General features: G+C 42.7%; 1 protein-coding gene and 1 long non-coding RNA gene across 3 annotated transcripts; both read left to right on the forward strand.

Annotated features, from left to right (window-relative positions):
* Positions 1-1,437: 1,437 nt before the first annotated feature.
* On the forward strand, positions 1,438-2,184 carry LOC116368558 (uncharacterized). Its single transcript, XR_004208551.1, has 3 exons — positions 1,438-1,539; positions 1,732-1,819; positions 2,083-2,184. It is a non-coding gene; the product is annotated as an uncharacterized LOC116368558 (long non-coding RNA).
* A 10,597-nt stretch (positions 2,185-12,781) lies between these two features.
* LOC116368557 (uncharacterized) lies at positions 12,782-19,323 on the forward strand. Of its 2 annotated transcripts, XM_031819207.1 has the most exons (8): positions 12,787-13,044; positions 13,391-13,448; positions 13,685-13,832; positions 13,928-13,964; positions 14,202-14,485; positions 14,734-18,283; positions 18,473-18,560; positions 18,822-19,323. In XM_031819207.1, the coding sequence occupies exons 1-8, from the start codon at positions 12,856-12,858 to the stop codon at positions 18,962-18,964; spliced, it is 4,497 nt and encodes a 1,498-aa protein (XP_031675067.1). In that variant the 5' UTR covers positions 12,787-12,855; the 3' UTR covers positions 18,965-19,323. The 2 variants fall into 2 exon arrangements, with proteins under 2 accessions (XP_031675068.1, XP_031675067.1); XM_031819208.1 differs by lacking the exons at positions 18,473-18,560; positions 18,822-19,323 and having other exon boundaries at positions 12,782-13,044; positions 14,202-14,843.
* The last annotated feature ends 662 nt before the right edge of the window (positions 19,324-19,985 follow it).

Below are 19,985 nucleotides of genomic sequence, written 5' to 3' on the forward strand. Positions count from 1 at the left end.
TGCGCTTTCACAAATAGAGAATGTGGTTGGAATGTGCTGAAGGATGTTGAAAGGGTAAGTCAGTGAATGTGGTGAGGAACTGATCTATCAAGCGCCACACGCGTTCTTCCTCCTCGTTGTCATCCTCATCTGCCAGATCAAGAAGTCCGAGTGGAATGTTCACTCCCTGGCATCCCATCTCTTCTGATTTACAGAGTGGTATTACTCAGCCCATTGTGAGATGCTCAGTCATCGACTGGGCAAATCTACTAAGCCAACAAAACATTGTGTGTGATATGCGGAGGGAAGCAATGTCTGCAATAGTGGCTACCATCATAAAGGAGGTACATACAGAGAAGGAGGGGAGGTTTGCACCACCTGATCTAACAGATGCAATAGCAAGACTGGATGAGCTCAATATCTCAGGTAGGATTGGTGCTCCTCACATGATCTTACTCACAAGTCAAACCGCATCATTTCTGAGAGCAACTTGACCCCTCTGGTCTGACAGTGGGCGGCTGGAAAGAGTGCATCCGATACAGTCCTTACTGAGCTGAAGAGAATGACAAGACGGTGGGGAAGCCCACAGCTTACAAGCTGGTTCAGCTTTTGCAGAGGAGGTCTGTGAGCGCCTCTTGCTTCCTAGCCTTGTGCCCTCTACAGCTTCAATGAGTTTGGCTCAGGGAGTTAGTGTGCCGGCTAGCGTATCTGAAGATAGGATTTCATGTTCTTTTTCTACATCAGCATTTAGTGACACAGTCAGCCTGTTTACCAAAGTAATGGTAAGCCAGGTCATGGACTCTGTGGTTTCTGATGCACAAAGCAGAGGGTCATCTCCAACCGGAACTGTAACTGATATAGGCAGTCTACTGAGTGGTAAGTCCTACCCTCTGCCATCTTTCTCCGCCATCAGCATGACACACAAGTGGGACCTCCAATGCTGCACGAGGCTTTGAGGCCAACATAGATGCTGAGGAAAGGGGATACCATCAGTTGTTTCGGTGTACCTCAGAGCATTGTTTGTGATCAGAATTCAACCAGCCCGGATGTTGCCTCGCTTTCAACCCCATCCACTGACAACTTAGTCGGTGATGATGACTTCACCGCCTCAGCACATGTTAGTGGGTGAGACTTCTGTCAAAAATCCAAACCCAACTGATCTGTACCCACTGACGTCACACCCACGTCAAGACCTGATTCCAAAAGTTATAGCTGCTTCTGTGCATGGTCATGCTGCTCTGAGACCCAAGCTTATCCCAAGAACCTGAAGAGTCACAAAGTATACAGCACCGTCTACAAACATCTGTTGAAGGAGTTTGGCTCAGAGAAAATACTCCAACTGGCCGTGTCGACTCAGGACTCCCACATTCAATAGGATTCTTGTGAAGTCATTGAGCAAGGAGCTTCTCCACAGTTGTAACGAGGCATCAAGAGCAGCCTCAAGAACATCTTTCGAAGCCACCAGGCCAGAAGCTTCTTCTCATGGCTGAAGATGTGAAGGCTACCAGAGGGAAGCTGTCTTTCCTACAAAGGCTTGCCAGACTGAAATTCGACTTAAAGGTACATCACACTTATTTAAGTTAACAATTGTGGTCAATGTGATGTAACAATGTTATTTAGAGAAAATGGTAAAACCATCCATTAATTCCAAAACCATTTATAAATCTTGTTGTGCTGGTGTGTAAGATGTGATCGTTATTACCCGTGAGATTGTTCTGCTGTGACAGTTGTTTTGACATGTTTTTGTTTTAGCCATTCATGATGGGAAACAAGAATGATTCCAAGAAGAATTCCCGCCATTCTGAATCCAAAGACCAGACTACTGCTGAAGATATCATATGTAAGTCCATACAGCAGGACATTTACTGTTTGAGATATTGGTGTACAAAGCTGCTATTGCAAAAATATTAAACCCTATATACAGTACATTATATATTATCGGTAGTAATCTCTTGTGTAAAATTATTTATAGTTTCCAAATCTCAAGATTCTGGTTCTCATTTATTTGTGAAAGTAATAATGAGTTGAAACTAAGAATACAATATAACATCATTTCTAAATGAAAGTGCATGTCAACTCTCTCTCTTCTGTCGCCCAACATAGTGGCACATCCTGGACTCCCAGAGGGTCTTCCCTCCACCTCTCAACAGGAGAAGCCTCGCAAACGTCCCCTTCTAATCAGGATGTTTTCCACCATCTCCATAGGCCTATCCAAGCCATTCAAACGGTTTTCAAAAGCAAGCTTAATACAACAATTTCCTTTAATACAGTAATATTTGCATTGAATTGATGGCGTTTGTCTTCTTTGTGTTGCCCTGTTAACACATTTGATTAGAAAATACATAGTATATTTAGTTTAGTTTATTATGCAGTCATAGTCACGGTGTAGGCTAAACAAAGTAATGTTGTCCTGAATAATGTATAGAACATGCACCCCCCCCCCACCCACACACACACACACAGTGTGATTCATTGAACACACACACATAGTACTTCAGATATGTCCCACAACCAACATTCAACCAGATATCAATGATTCAGTGTAAAATACATGTACTGTAAAATAAACCGTATTTAAATTACAACCAATAAAATAATACATGATGCAGGACACTCAGTTATAAGGGAATTCACTGGTTTAACTTCTCAAACAGAAAGAAACACATTTCCATTTTCTGTGGATCGCCCATGTTTACATTTTACTGAATGCTAGTCTGACCTTTGACCTGTAGATGGCAGTAAAGGTCTACTTTTGCTGCAGATCCACTTCTAAAGCTCAAACCTCTCTGGACAAGTTGCCGAAACATTTGTCCCTAGTGAGAGAGAGTATGTGTGTGTGTGTCTGTGTTTGTGTGTGTGTGTGTGTGTGTGGCAAAAAAAGGGAATATTGCACTACACTTTTATGATACAGATACATTTTGCATTCGGTAGCATAGCACAGCTGTAGTTTTTTCAAATGCCAAATGTACATGTAGCATGCTTCTGCCTACATATGCTTTTCTGAGTGACTTGTGTTGTGAGAGAACCAGAATTCAAACATAAACTCCTGGATTACATTTTATAATATTGTTAGCTCTTTTTAGTAACATATGGTAGCATACATGTTTCACACGGTGGGAAGTCAAGCTAGTTACAGTGCCTTGCGAAAGTATTCGGCCCCCTTGAACTTTGCGACCTTTTGCCACATTTCAGGCTTCAAACATAAAGATATAAAACTGTATTTGTTTGTGAAGAATCAACAACAAGTGGGACACAATCATGAAGTGGAACAATATTTATTGGATATTTCAAACTTTTTTAACAAATCAAAAACTGAAAAATTGGGCGTGCAAAATTATTCAGCCCCTTTACTTTCAGTGCCGCAAACTCTCTCCAGAAGTTCATTCTCTGAATGATCAAATGTTGACCTAAATGACTAATGATGATAAATACAATCCACCTGTGTGTAATCAAGTCTCCGTATAAATGCACCTGCACTGTGATAGTCTCAGAGGTCTGTTAAAAGCGCAGAGAGCATCATGAAGAGTAAGGAACACACCAGGCAGGTCCGAGATACTGTTGTGAAGAAGTTTAAAGCCGGATTTGGATACAAAAAGATTTCCCAAGCTTTAAACATCCAAAGGAGCACTGTGCAAGCGATAATATTGAAATGGAAGGAGTATCAGACCACTGCAAATCTACCAAGACCTGGCCGTCCCTCTAAACCTTCAGCTCATACAAGGAGAAGACTGATCAGAGATGCAGCCAAGAGGCCCATGATCACTCTGGATGAACTGCAGAGATCTACAGCTGAGGTGGGAGACTCTGTCCATAGGACAACAATCAGTCGTATATTGCACAAATCTGGCCTTTATGGAAGAGTGGCAAGAAGAAAGCCATTTCTTAAAGATATCCATAAAAAGTGTTGTTTAAGTTTGCCACAAGCCACCTGGGGACACCCCAAACATGTGGAAGAAGGTGCTCTGGTCAGATGAAACCAAAATTGAACTTTTTGGCAACAATGCAAAACGTTATGTTTGGCGTAAAAGCAACACAGCTCATCACTCTGAACACACCATCCCCACTGTCAAACATGGTGGTGGCAGCATCATGGTTTGGGCCTGCTTTTCTTCAGCAGGGACAGGGAAGATGGTTAAAATTGATGGGAAGATGGATGGAGCCAAATACAGGACCATTCTGGAAGAAAACCTGATGGAGTCTGCAAAAGACCTGAGACTGGGACGGAGATTTGTCTTCCAACAAGACAATGATCCAAAACATAAAGCAAAATCTACAATGGAATGGTTCAAAAATAAACATATCCAGGTGTTAGAATGGCCAAGTCAAAGTCCAGACCTGAATCCAATCGAGAATCTGTGGAAAGAACTGAAAACTGCTGTTCACAAATGCTCTCCATCCAACCTCACTGAGCTCCAGCTGTTTTGCAAGGAGGAATGGGAAAGAAATTCGGTCTCTCGATGTGCAAAACTGATAGAGACATACCCCAAGCGACTTACAGCTGTAATCGCAGCAAAAGGTGGCGCTACAAAGTATTAACTTAAGGGGGCTGAATAATTTTGCACGCCCAATTTTTCTGTTTTTGATTTGTTAAAAAAGTTTGAAATATCCAATAAATGTCGTTCCACTTCTTGATTGTGTCCCACTTGTTGTTGATTCTTCACAAAAAAATACAGTTTTATATCTTTATGTTTGAAGCCTGAAATGTGGCAAAAGGTCGCAAAGTTCAAGGGGGCCGAATACTTTCGCAAGGCACTGTAGTTACATGTAACAACATTACATTATATGGTCAATGTTTGTGTGTATCCTCTTAGCTTTTACCTTCGACATCAACAAGCGGCGCACGGGCTGGTCCTGCAGACTCCCACGCCCATGGCCCAGGAGACGGCAGGGGGCCACCTGCTCACTCACGTCCCAGCCATCTCCTTTGAGACCGACTCTACTGTGGAGTGCACCTCCAAGAGGACTCCGGAAGAGAGGGACCGGGTGAAGGTTAAACTGGCCAACATGGCCTTGATGGGAAGGATCAAAAAGTCTTGGCTGTGAAATGCCCATTATGTGTGATTATCGATTTGATCATTTTCCACTTTTGAAACAACAATGGGAAAGACAGGGTTTATAGCAAAGGTTGCTCAGATTGGGCTTTTGGAAAAATTGGGAGAATGAAAGTGCACTCCTGATTCAGAGAGAAAGATCCAGCTTAATCATCCATACCATTGTTTAAATTACAATTAAAAAAACATTCAAACTGTTCCTGAGTTTCGAAAGACAGAGAAAGGAAAACATCCTTATCTTCAGGCTGTTCACACCTGTTCACACAAGTCCTACTGTCCACAATCTCAGGGTTCTTCAATACAAACACACCTGTTTCAGAAAACCTGATCACTTTCACATTCGAACAATGTTTGTAGGATACTTTTCAATAACTCAATAAATGTAAGTGTTGAAACCATACATAGATGGTAACTTGAGCTCGACAGAGTACTTGAGCTCGGCAGAGTAGTTTTGACCTGTGTTCAGGTCAGTATTGGAATAGTGACTTGTATTTTGCATCTAGAAGTGTAAGAATTTTAGAAGAATGCTATTTCATCAGTCAAATGTTGCACTGTTTGATTAGACAGGGCAAAGAAAACCTCAATTTTCATGAGTTTAGTTGTGAGTTTGACATTTTACCACAAGAAGTCACTATAATACTATACGTTATCAAACAGGGTTGTGCTGAAAATCAAATGAACCACAGCCAAATTAATTATTTGCAACTAAGAGTAAGATTAAAAAAGACATGTATAACTTACTTTCTTGATAAAATACATTGTAAAATGTAAATATATGTGATTTCTGAGTATGTAGTGCACATATCTTTTTAAGGCCCAAAGCAGAAGTTTTTATATCAATATCAAATCATTTCTGGGTAACAATTAAGTACCTTACTGTAATAGATTACGATGAAAATGGTCAAATAACTTTCTCAAGCAATAATTTTGCTAGGGCTATCTGGGAGTGGTCAGTGTGGAGGGGAAATTAAAACTAGCTGTTATTGGCACTCTCTTTGTCGTTGGTCTATAAACCAATTTACACATGGTGATGTCGCCATGGAAAGCCAAAACTCTCGCCCATGCAAACCTGCTGATTAGAAGGTGCTGTATAGATGTGAGAAACTCTCTTTTCATATGGCACTTCAATATCGAAGTGAATTTTTCGTAGCAGGTTAGGAAACTGAGGTTAAGGTTAGGAAAAGGATTAGGGTTAGTGAAAATGCTCTCCAAACCTTCTACGAAAATGACTTTGCATTGAAGTGCTGTGAAAAGAATGTGTCCCTGCTCAGGTGTTGCATGCATCAACCAATGGTTGTGTGCCAAGTCATCCATTGTGTCATCGACTGACAGATTGCTATAACATATGATGTGGTTAGCTGACACACAAAATACCTATCCAGGCAGTGTAAGATCTGGCAAATGTCAGCAAGGCCTGGGCAGAGGAACATGCTCCGTATTTTCAACCAGAACTATCAGGAAGCAACCCCGATCACATTTTTGTAAAACACATTTACAGTGTTAGTTTCATCAGCTGTTGTACAATATGAAATACAATTATTTTGACTTCACAGGGCCTTTAAATGTAGGCAAACAAGTTTTCAGCATTCAAACTAATCTACCCAGCCAGATTCAGCACCATGGACAGTGAAGATCAGAATACCTGCGATCTGACGATTAGAACAACAGTGCTATTTTAAGTGATTTTCAAGACACCCAAAGTCAATTTAAATCCACAACAAAATCTGCAGGATAAAAAGCAATATAATCAAACATTTAAATAAGTAAACAGGCTATATTAAAGTGCACTAAACATAGAGACAGATTAACCATGGAGAACACGAAACATGATGACAGATTAACCAGGGAAGTGAATTTAACAGAGGTTAAAGCTAAAACAACAGAATCTGGGTACGTCTGTGTGAAGAGGTGTGGCTTTAGTGTGGATTTGAATAGTACACAAGTAGGCCTACGCTATTTTTGACCTAACTTTATTTTAAGTGTTATGTTTTCCCAGATTCATAGTGTTATGCAGCTCAGGCCTATCTAGGAAGGCTGGGCATAATCATCCAAGGTGGCATAGCAGTTCAGACGTCTTTTGTCCTCGTCTTGTCGTGTCTTGTATATATATATATATATTTACAACTTTTTTCACTTACATTTTATTTTTATTTTCCATCAAATCATCTTCAAAACACTCTCCTGCAACCCGCCTCACCAATTTATATTTATAAAAAAGTATTATTTACCTCAAATCTGTAATCCTCCAAGAAGCTAGCCAGAAACTCCAAGAAGCTAGCCTGAAACTAGCCAGAAGCTAGCCTGAAACTAGCCAGAAGCTAGCCTGAAACTAGCCAGAAGCTAGCCAGAAACTCCAAGAAGCTAGCCAGAAGCTAATCAGAAGCTAGTTAGCTTCTTTACTGGCAAATCGTTAGTATTCAGCTAACCACGGTTTGTGGTCATCAGCTATCCTTTAGCTCGAAAATCTATCGCCAGTTCTGTACGGCGCAGCGCGGCTCGGAACGGAACATACCGGACCAATTTTTCTCTCCATGTCCCTGGATTTCGACTGCTCTCTGGACATTCATACCCGGATCTCACAGCTAGCTAGCTGCTATCCGTGTGACTATCGGCCTTCGTCGATTCCGGAGCAAACATCAATTATTCCGGAGCTAGCCAGCTCCGTCAATCACTCCTGAGTTCCATCAATCACTCCTGGGCTGCAGTCACCTATCCGGACCCGTTTTACTGCCTACGCGGAGCCCCACCGGGCCTTCACAACTGGACTGCCGACGTTATCTACCCGAAGGAGTTATCCGGCTGGCTCCTCCGTCGCGACGTTACCTGAACGCCCATCTGCGGCCTGCTAACCGTTAGCTGTCTTACCGGCTGCTATCTGAACAGACAATCGGACAATTTATTTATTTTTATTATTATTATGTTTTCTTCTTGGGCCTCTATAACTATATCTATTGTTTTTATTTTTGTTGTTGTTGTGTGATTTGGATTAATCCCCTCTACCACACGGAAACAACATTAATCTACTGACGGAACGCAAGAGGTGGCTAACAACAGACCTCCATCCTATGCTAGCTTGCTACCGATGGCCTGGCTAGCTGTCTAAATCACCGTGATCCCCAACGAACCTCTCCACTCACTGGACCCTTTTGATCACTCGACTAAGCATGCCTCTCCTTAATGTCAATATGTCTTGTCCATTGCTGTTCTGGTTAGTGTTTATTGGCTTATTTCACTGTAGAGCCTCTAGTCCTGCTCACTATACCTTATCCAACCTATTAGTTCCACCACCCACACATGCAATGACATCTCCTGGTTTCAATGATGTTTCTAGAGACAATATCTCTCTCTTCATCACTCAATACCTAGGTTTACCTCCACTGTATTCACATCCTACCATACCTTTGTCTGTACAATATACCTTGATGCTATTTTATCGCCCCCAGAAACCTCCTTTTACTCTATGTTCCAGACGTTCTAGACGACCAATTCTCATAGCTTTTAGCCGTACCCTTATTCTACTCCTCCTATGTTCCTCTGGCGATGTAGAGGTGAATCCAGGCCCTGCAGTGCCTAGCTCCACTCCTATTCCCCAGGCGCTCTCTTTTGACGACTTCTGTAACCGTAATAGCCTTGGTTTCATGCATGTTAACATTAGAAGCCTCCTCCCTAAGTTTGTTCTATTCACTGCTTTAGCACACTCTGCCAACCCGGATGTTCTAGCTGTGTCTGAATCCTGGCTTAGGAAGACCACCAAAAATTCAGAAATTTTAATTCCAAACTACAACATTTTCAGACAAGATAGAACTGCCAAAGGGGGCGGTGTTGCAATCTACTGCAAAGATAGCCTGCAGAGTTCTGTCCTACTATCCAGGTCTGTACCCAAACAATTTGAACTTCTACTTTTAAAAATCCACCTCTCTAAAAACAAGTCTCTCACCGTTGCCGCCTGCTATAGACCACCCTCTGCCCCCAGCTGTGCTCTGGACACCATATGTGAACTGATTGCCCCCCATCTATCTTCAGAGTTCGTGCTGCTAGGCGACCTAAACTGGAACATGCTTAACACCCCAGCCATCCTAAAATCGAAACTTGATGCCCTCAATCTCACACAAATTATCAATGAACCTACCAGGTACCTCCCCAAAGCCTTAAACACGGGCACCCTCATAGATATCATCCTAACCAACTTGCCCTCTAAATACACCTCTGCTGTCTTCAACCAAGATCTCAGCGATCACTGCCTCATTGCCTGCATCCGTAATGGGTCAGCGGTCAAACGACCTCCACTCATCACTGTAAAACGCTCCCTGAAACACTTCTGCGAGCAGGCCTTTCTAATCGACCTGGCTGGGGTATCCTGGAAGGATATTGATCTCATCCAGTCAGTAGAGGATGCCTGGATATTTTTTTTAAATGCCTTCCTAACCATCTGAAATAAACATGCCCCATTCAAGAAATTTAGAACCAGGAACAGATATAGCCCTTGGTTCTCCCCAGACCTGACTGCCCTTAACCAACACAAAAACATCCTATGGCGTTCTGCATTAGCATCGAACAGCCCCGTGATATGCAGCTGTTCAGGGAAGCTAGAAACCATTATACACAGGCAGTTAGAAAAGCCAAGGCTAGCTTTTTCAAGCAGAAATTTGCTTCCTGCAACACTAACTCAAAAAAGTTCTGGGACACTGTAAAGTCCATGGAGAATAAGAACACCTCCTCCCATCTGCCCACTGCACTGAAGATAGGAAACACTGTCACCACTGATAAATCCACCATAATTGAGAATTTCAATAAGCATTTTTCTACGGCTGGCCATGCTTTCCACCTGGCTACTCCTACCCCGGACAACAGCACTGCACCCCCAACAGCAACTCGCCCAAGCCTTCCCCATTTCTCCTTCTCCCAAATCCATTCAGCTGATGTTCTGAAAGAGCTGCAAAATCTGGACCCCTACAAATCAGCCGGGCTAGACAATCTGGACCCTTTCTTTCTAAAATTATCTGCCGAAATTGTTCCCGCCCCTATTACTAGCCTGTTCAACCTCTCTTTCGTGTCGTCTGAGATTCCCAAAGATTGGAAAGCAGCTGCGGTCATCCCCCTCTTCAAAGGGGGGGATACTCTTGACCCAAACTGCTACAGACCTATATCTATCCTACCGTGCCTTTCTAAGGTCTTCGAAAGCCAAGTCAACAAACAGACTACCGACCATTTCGAATCTCACCATACCTTCTCTGCTATGCAATCTGGTTTCAGAGCTGGTCATGGGTGCACCTCAGCCACGCTCAAGGTCCTAAACGATATCTTAACCGCCATCGATAAGAAACATTACTGTGCAGCCGTATTCATTGATCTGGCCAAGGCTTTCGACTCTGTCAATCACCACATCCTCATCGGCAGACTCGACAGCCTTGGTTTCTCAAATGATTGCCTCGCCTGGTTCACCAACTACTTCTCTGATAGAGTTCAGTGTGTCAAATCGGAGGGTCTGCTGTCCGGACCTCTGGCAGTCTCTATGGGGATGCTACAGGGTTCAATTCTTGGACCGACTCTCTTCTCTGTATACATCAATGAGGTCGCTCTTGCTGCTGGTGAGTCTCTGATCCACCTCTACGCAGACGACACCATTCTGTATACTTCCGGCCCTTCTTTGGACACTGTGTTAACAACCCTCCAGGCAAGCTTCAATGCCATACAACTCTCCTTCCGTGGCCTCCAATTGCTCTTAAATACAAGTAAAACTAAATGCATGCTCTTCAACCGATCGCTACCTGCACCTACCCGCCTGTCCAACATCACTACTCTGGACGGCTCTGACTTAGAATACGTGGACAACTACAAATACTTAGGTGTCTGGTTAGACTGTAAACTCTCCTTCCAAACATCTCCAATCCAAAGTTAAATCTAGAATTGGCTTCCTATTTCGCAACAAAGCATCCTTCACTCATGCTGCCAAACATACCCTTGTAAAACTGACCATCCTACCAATCCTCGACTTTGGCGATGTCATTTACAAAATAGCCTCCAATACCCTACTCAACAAATTGGATGCAGTCTATCACAGTGCAATCCGTTTTGTCACCAAAGCCCCATATACTACCCACCATTGCGACCTGTACGCTCTCGTTGGCTGGCCCTCGCTTCATACTCGTCGCCAAACCCACTGGCTCCATGTCATCTACAAGACCCTGCTAGGCAAAGTCCCCCCTTATCTCAGCTCGCTGGTCACCATAGCATCTCCCACCTGTGGCACACGCTCCAGCAGGTATATCTCTCTAGTCACCCCCAGAACCAATTCTTTCTTTGGCCGCCTCTCCTTCCAGTTCTCTGCTGCCAATGACTGGAACGAACTACAAAAATCTCTGAAACTGGAAACACTTATCTCCCTCCCTAGCTTTAAGCACCAACTGTCAGAGCAGCTCACAGATTACTGCACCTGTACATAGCCCACCTATAATTTAGCCCAAACAACTACCTCTTTCCCAACTGTATTTAATTTTTATTTATTTATTTATTTTGCTCCTTTGCACCCCATTATTTGTATTTCTATTTTGCACATTCTTCCATTGCAAAACTACCATTCCAGTGTTTTACTTGCTATATTGTATTTACTTTGCCACCATGGCCTTTTTTGCCTTTACCTCCCTTCCCACCTCATTTGCTCACATTGTATATAGACTTGTTTATACTGTATTATTGACTGTATGTCTGTTTTACTCCACGTGTAACTCTGTGTCGTTGTATCTGTCGAACTGATTTGCTTTATCTTGGCCAGGTCTCAATTGTAAATGAGAACTTGTTCTCAACTTGCCTACCTGGTTAAATAAAGGTAAAATAAATAAATAAAATAAATAAAAAATAAATTCTTTGCTCACAGCATCACATGATGACGTGGGCAACATAAACACTTAAACTCTGTGGATTAAAGTTAATAGTAATCAAAACTCATTTCACCACGAAAGGAAGTGCAATCGAAATGAATGAAGAAGACACGGTAATTCTAGTGAGTTAATAAAATGACAAGGTGTTGCCTGTCAGCGTTGTAGACTACTGCCTCACAAGCCCGGGCTTTAGTGGCACTGGCATACGCGCTTGCCTCTGCAATGAAGGAGCCACCGAACGCGTCCGCGCTGCAGCTCTCACTTTCTCCCGCTACAGTATGTCCTACAATGACATATTTGGTGGTGATTGGCAGCCAACAATAGGATTGGATTGGGACTAAATCAAAGAATAAAACGATATTGAAATGAATATAATTAACAAATATTTCCCAGAAGATTTTGGGTTCAACCTAAGGCTGACTAGGACAGATCAATCAACTTGATCCGACACAGTAAGCCTACATGTCAGACGTAAGTAAACCCACAAGAGAGACAATATTGCAAAGGCAGGACCATGTTCGATGGAAGGCGTAGGGGTAGGCAATCGAAAACGTTTGACGGGGAAATTTCTGTCAATATTAGCTAGTCCTACTGAGTGGGCAAGTAACCTTTCCCGCGCTCTTCCTAAAAATACTATTTGTGATGTCATAAAGGTCTAACGTTCCATGACGTAGCATGTAGCCCTAAATTACAGTCCCTGCCTGCAATATTGTCCTCACTCTCGACCTGAACTCAACTTGAATGTAACCAACACAGACAAGGACATGCTTTTTGAGATATAAAATAGCTTGAATGTATGAAGAAAAGGTAAGCTAAATGACTTCATACAATATTGGGGGAACGTAAAAAAGGGTAAAGCAATCTAAGCGGATATTTCTTGTAAAAAGCTATTACATATTGTAAAGCAAATGTACCATTCTTTATAAAGTCACCAGCTTAGCTCTGATATGGCTGTAGCTCTATTTATGATGTCCTCTGCACAGATCTACTCTGACATTGACATATTATTACTTATTGGAATGTCTGTCCTTCAGGTAGCACAGAGGGAGGATGGTGATCCTCAGAGGGAAGGAAAGGAAGTTGTTGAGGAAGAACCGGTGGCCGCGCCCAAAGAGGAGGCCAAGAAGGGAAGGAAGGTAAGGTAGCAGGAGTGACAGAGCACATAATAGGCCTACTGGGTTACACTCTGTACCTGATAGCAGCCATACCATAGATATATATATCTTTGATAACAACATACGTAGTAGCTGTGTTTTTAAACGTGTTTTAAGAGCTGCTTTGACCTGGCCCATAGCCTATTCATAAATTGTCTCAGAGTAGGAGTGCTTATCTAGGATCAGTTTTGCATTTGAGATCATAATGAATACAATTATTTGGGCAAGGTTGAGCCCACACCTTATCTGATGTACTTTATGTATACGGGCCCTGGTGTTACATGTCTGCCATCATTTGAGATCTGGAATCTGTTCTGTTCTATCCTAGGCAAAAAGGAAGAGGAGTGGCAAGAAGTCAAGGAAGCTGGGCACTGACAACGATGCAGGTCAGAGATTTACCTCTGTAGTACTACATTGTTTCTCTATTCTGTCTGTGATGTGCAGGTTGTGCTATCCATTTTCAATGAAACTGTAGTCTACTGTAATCAGTAAGAAAGGTCACATAGATAGCTTTATTCAAATAGGCCTATTCTAAAACAATGAAATCAGAGTATTAAGAGATAAAACGTCTGATTTCTCTTTAATTTTGTTTCTACTTCCTCTACGGCAATCACATCTTTAGTCTCCAGGAATAAACACCTGGATAGAGGATCTGTAATTGAGCTCCTGGAGAAGAAAGCTGTTAAGGCTGCATTCGGCCCAGGCAACAAGGATGAGATGGAATACTCCTACCCAATCCTCATCTCATTCCTGCGCAATCTTACTGATGAGTATGTTAAAAGTGTTTCTGTAATGTTCAACATTTATGAAATATTGTGCAGTGGGAACTAAACACTAACTAAAACACTTATTTTAAATGTTCTAGGCAGTGGCAAGTGATCTACAAAGGACTAAAAAACCCTGTAAGTTTCCCTACCTGCCTTTGACCTTTGATGTGTCAATGATCTGTTAAATTCAGAGATTAGCCATCAAGTCATATTCTGTTATTCATGTTCATTTCTCTGTCAGACTTCATCAAACTTTGAATTCAGTCACAAACAAGAATAACAATGTTGATCAAATGCATTCTGTTCGATCTAGAATACTTTACATCACAGTTCCATTGAAAATACTGTTTTTGTTCTGTTTGTTCAAAACAGATGACGAAGGAACAGCTTGCCAAATTGTGCAAGACAATTGTAACCTTCATCGCACAGGCCACCCTGCAGATCCTGCTGCCAGCCCTGGCCCGCGTACTTGGGGTAAAGGAGTTTGCTGACGACGACACTGACTCACCCAAGAGGGGTGGTAGTGCAAGATCCTTTGCTGCCTTTGACAAGGAAAGACTGGAGCTCATCCAGGAAGTTAGATATCTGGCGAAGAAAATGTATAAGGGCGGCACAGGGGCTCAACATCTCAGGTCCCTAACACCCTCTTCTAAGAGGTATGTTCCCCTCAAAGTTTTCATGTATGGATTTCACCAAGATCATCTATCCCAGTGTTAGCCAATGCAATTTACTCTATCTGATGTAGTGCAAAATGTAATGTATCAGCCTTTGAGCATATTCAAATTAATGAGCATGTAAAGCGATCAAAAGGACATGTAGATATTTAGAATACTAAAATTACAACGCTTGACCGATTTGCCAAGTTAAGACAGGAATTATCATGCTTTGCTTGTTCGTTTTAAAGTTCCCAGACCTCAGTGAATGTCCACCTGGGAATGACAGAGGACAGAATCATCAAAAGTGTCCAGGAGCAACTGTCTGATCATAATATCCTGTCCTCTTGCCCACCTGAGCTGACTGTTGGTCTTATCAAGGTGGTGGTCGAACAGCTTAACTCTGCCCTCTCTGCGACCATCAGCAGAGCCATTTCAGGGCGGTCCTCCCCTATTTCTTCTGGTACCCAGGCCGCTGAACAAATGGTCAACATGGTCCAGAAATGTTTTGATGATCACACCACCCCAGAAGACCAGAGCTCTACCTCTGTATTAGAGTCATGCATTCCACCTGCAACAGAAGAAGTGATGACTGTTATCGCAGAGATGGTGGGTGAATTGGAAAAAGAAGATCCGGAATTGGCTAAGGTTTTTCGAGAAGTGGCTGTGAAAGTTAAAATGTTGGCATCTGGCAGTGACCTTGTAGTGGAGCACCTGGATGTTGAAGACTCTCCTGTTCCAGAGGAGCTGAACATAATATGTACATCTTGCAAAGCAATGATGCAAAATCTTGGCACTCTGTTTAGTGTGAAGTTCAAGACCAAAGCCTCAAAGGCTGTGAGTGAAACTCTTGTGAGAAGGTTAATGAGCGATATCTCTGATATGGTTCAACCTTCTCATTCGTTTAGTACCACTCCAAGCTTGATGAATGCATCTAGCCCATCTGACAGGATCCTTGATTCTGCGGCCACTGAGCTCATACAGATCAAAGTAGAATCTGAGACATCAAAAATAATTGATAACTTTGTTGAAGATGTCAAGGACATTGTGCAGTATGCTGAATTAGATCAGCCAACAAGCACCCAGAGAGATACCCAAGTGGGACACTGTACGACAAAGCGGAAACCCTTCCATGCAGCTCGTAGACTCTGCGAGAGACTTCAGGCAAAGCTGGAGACATTGTTCCTCAGAATGGGTGGAGCTCCAGTCCAAGGGGAAGAACTTATGGAAAAAGCTGACTCCAGTGCTGTGCTTCTGGAGCATACTGACTCCAGTGATCTGCCTGTTTCAATCCTGAGCTTGCCTTCCCCATGTAGGAGTGAATCCCCTATATCAGAACGTAGTTCATCTTCTTTATCTGATGGATGTGATTCAACTGACTCTGTAGGAGAGAAAACACCAGAGCAACCTGAAACCAGTAAGAGTGAGGCAATACTGCAAGTGGTCAACTCAACAGGACTTGGTTCTCTCCGTAAATGCCAAAGTGAGAACTCTCAACCATTACTGTCTCTCTGTGATTCCAACATGGTGCCCTGCACCAAAGAGGTCTTGTCCCAGATTGTGACCATGTATAGGTCAGAGGTGGCAGATTTGGAATGCACATCATCTGTTGCAGAGGGTTCCTCTTCCAACTCCCTTGAAGTCTGTGGCTTTTTGGACAGTGTCATGTCTTATCTAGAAGACATGCCTGTGTCTGGTTCTTCATGGTTGGAAGGATTGAGAGATACTCCAGCCTCAGTCATTGAGAAACTCTCCAGTGAGGAGTTCCAGATGAACGCTACCAACGAAGTGCGAAAAATACTGATCAAATCAGTCAGTAGCTTTCCCAGCAAAGTCAGTTCCAGCCAGACAGATTCTCAGATGTTGCCAGCAAAATCAACAATTTCCTTAAGGCATACAGATATAACTGCTTTTGAAATCGTTGGATCAATTACAAATGACATGAAGAGCCTTTTCCCACCCACAGAGTCTTCTACTACTCTATGGCAGGCAGACTCTATGCTTCAACAGAGTGATGAGAAAACCTCAGAGTACACTGAGGCCACACCCAAAGGCTCACAGTCTGGTTTGGAAGTATCTGAGAAGAAGATCTGGACAACTGCAAAGACTATTTACCACAATGTGAAGACAAAGATGAGGAATTATTTTACATGGCAAAATCAAGTCAAAGCAACAACGGCTCAAGCCAAAAAGACCCTCAGCCATATTCTGGTTTCAATTCAGAAAGAGCTGTCAAAATCTGACCAAACGGTGACTGCGCTTTCACAAATAGAGAATGTGGTTGGAATGATGCTGAAGGATGTTGAAAGGGTAAGCAGTGAATGTGGTGAGGAACTGATCTATCAAGCGCCACAGCGTTCTTCCTCCTCGTTGTCATCCTCATCTGCCAGATCAAAGAAGTCAGAGTGGGAATTTTCACTCCCTGGCACTCCCATCTCTTCTGATTTACCAGAGTGTATTACTCAGCCCATTGTGAGATGCTCAGTCATCGACATGGGCAAATCTACTAAGCCAAAAACATTGGTGTGTGATGCCAGGGAAAGCATGTCTGCAATAGTGGATACCATCATAAAGGAGGTACATCCAGAGGAAGAAGGGGAGGTTGCATTCCACCCTGATCTAACAGCTGCAATAGCAATACTGGAGGAGCTCATATCTCAGGGTAGGATTGGTGCTCTCTCACGTGATCTTACTCACCAAGTCAACCGCATCATTTCTGAGAGCAACTTGACCCCTCTGGTTCTGACAGTGGCGGCTGGACAGAGTGCATCCGATACAGTCCTTACTGAGCTGAAGAGGAATGACAAGACGGTGGGGAAGCCCACAGCTTACAAGCTGGTTCAGCTTTTTGCAGAGGAGTCTGTGAAGCGCCTCTTACTTCCTAGCCTTGTGCCCTCTACAGCTTCAATGAGTTTGGCTCAGGGAGTTAGTGTGCCGGCTAGCGTATCTGAAGATAGGATTTCATGTTCTTTTTCTACATCAGCATTTAGTGACACAGTCAGCCTGTTTACCAAAGTAATGGTAAGCCAGGTCATGGACTCTGTGGTTTCTGATGCACAAAGCAGAGGGTCATCTCCAACCGGAACTGTAACTGATATAGGCAGTCTACTGAGTGGTAAGTCCTACCCTCTGCCATCTTTCTCCGCCATCAGCATGACAACAAGTGGGACCTCCAATGCTGCACGAGGCTTTGAGGCCAACATAGATGCTGAGGAAAGGGATACCGTCAGTTGTTTCGGTGTACCTCAGAGCATTGTTTGTGATCAGAATTCAACCAGCCCGGATGTTGCCTCGCTTTCAACCCCATCCACTGACAACTTAGTCGGTGATGATGACTTCACCGGCCTCATCAGCATGTTAGTGGTGAGACTTCTGTCAAAAATCCAAACCCAAACTGATCTGTACCCAACTGACGTCACACGCACGTCACAAGACCTGATTCCAAAAGTTATAGCTGCCTTCTGTGCATGGTCAGGCTGCTCTGAGACCCAAGCTTATCCCAAGAACCTGAAGAGTCACAAAGTATACAGCACCGTCTACAAACATCTGTTGAAGGAGTTTGGCTCAGAGAAAATACTCCAACTGGCCGTGTCGACTCAGGACTCCACATTCAATAGGATTCTTGTGAAGTCATTGAGCAAGGAGCTTCTCCACAGTTGTAACGAGGCATCAAGAGCAGCCTCAAGAACATCTTTCGAAGCCACCATGCCAGAAGCTCTTCTCATGGCTGAAGATGTGAAGGCTACCAGAGGGAAGCTGTCTTTCCTACAAAGGCTTGCCAGACTGAAATTCGACTTAAAGGTACATCACACTTATTTAAGTTAACAATTGTGTCAATGTGAGTAAACAATGTTATTTAGAGAAAATGTAAAACCATCCATTAATTCCAAAACCATTTATAAATCTTGTTGTGCTGGTGTGTAAGATGTGATCGTTATTACCGTGAGATTGTTCTGCTGTGACAGTTGTTTTGACATGTTTTTGTTTTAGCCATTCATGATGGGAAACAAGAAGGATTCCAAGAAGAATTCCCGCCATTCTGAATCCAAAGACCAGACTACTGCTGAAGATATCATATGTAAGTCCATACAGCAGGACATTTACTGTTTGAGATATTGGTGTACAAAGCTGCTATTGCAAAAATATTAAACCCTATATACAGTACATTATATATTATCGATAGTAATCTCTTATGTAAAATTATTTATAGTTTCCAAATCTATTTGTGAAAGTTCATTTATTTGTGAAAGTAATAATGAGTTGAAACTAAGAATACAATATAACATCATTTCTAAATGAAAGTGCATGTCAACTCTCTCTCTTCTGTCGCCCAACATAGTGGCACATCCTGGACTCCCAGCGGGTCTTCCCTCCACCTCTCAACAGGAGAAGCCTCGCAAACGTCCCCTTCTAATCAGGATGTTTTCCACCATCTCCATAGGCCTATCCAAGCCATTCAAACGGTTTTCAAAGCAAGCTTAATACAACAATTTCCTTTAATACAGTAATATTTGCATTGAATTGATGGCCTTTGTCTTCTTTTGTGTTGCCCTGTTAACACATTTGATTAGAAAATACATAGTATATTTAGTTTAGTTTATTATGCAGTCATAGTCACGGTGTAGGCTAAACATAGTAATGTTGTCCTGAATAATGTATATAACATGCACCCCCCACCCACCCACACACAGTGTGATTCATTGAACACACACACATAGTACTTCAGATATGTCCCACAACCAACATTCAACCAGATATCAATGATTCAGTGTAAAATACATGTACTGTAAAATAAACCGTATTTAATTTACAACCAATAAAATAATACATGATGCAGGACACTCAGTTATAAGGGAATTAATTGGTTTAACTTCTCAAACAGAAAGACACACATTTCCATTTTCTGTGGATCGCCTATGTTTACATTTTACTGAATGCTAGTCTGACCTTTGACCTGTAGATGGCAATACAGGTCTACTTTTGCTGCAGATCCACTTCTAAAGCTCAAACCTCTCTGGACAAGAAGCCGAAACATTTGTCCCTAGTGAGAGAGAGTATGTGTGTGTGTGTGTGTGTTTGTGTGTGTGTGTGTGTGTGGCAAAAAAAGGGAATATTGCACTACACTTTTATGATACAGATACATTTTGCATTCGGTAGCATAGCACAGCTGTAGTTTTTTCAAATGCCAAATGTACATGTAGCATGCTTCTGCCTACATATGCTTTTCTGAGTGACTTGTGTTGTGAGAGAACCAGAATTCAAACATAAACTCCTGGATTACATTTTATAATATTGTTAGCTCTTTTTAGTAACATATGGTAGCATACATGTTTCACACGGTGGCAAGTCAAGCTAGTTAGTTACATGTAACAACATTACATTATATGGTCAATGTTTGTGTGTATCCTCTTAGCTTTTACCTTCGACATCAACAAGCGGCGCACGGGCTGGTCCTGCAGACTCCCACGCCCATGGCCCAGGAGAAGGCAGGGGGCCACCTGCT

The sequence above is a fragment of the Oncorhynchus kisutch genome, unplaced genomic scaffold (genome assembly GCF_002021735.2).
Source record: "Oncorhynchus kisutch isolate 150728-3 unplaced genomic scaffold, Okis_V2 scaffold1954, whole genome shotgun sequence".
Classification (NCBI taxonomy): domain Eukaryota; kingdom Metazoa; phylum Chordata; class Actinopteri; order Salmoniformes; family Salmonidae; genus Oncorhynchus; species Oncorhynchus kisutch.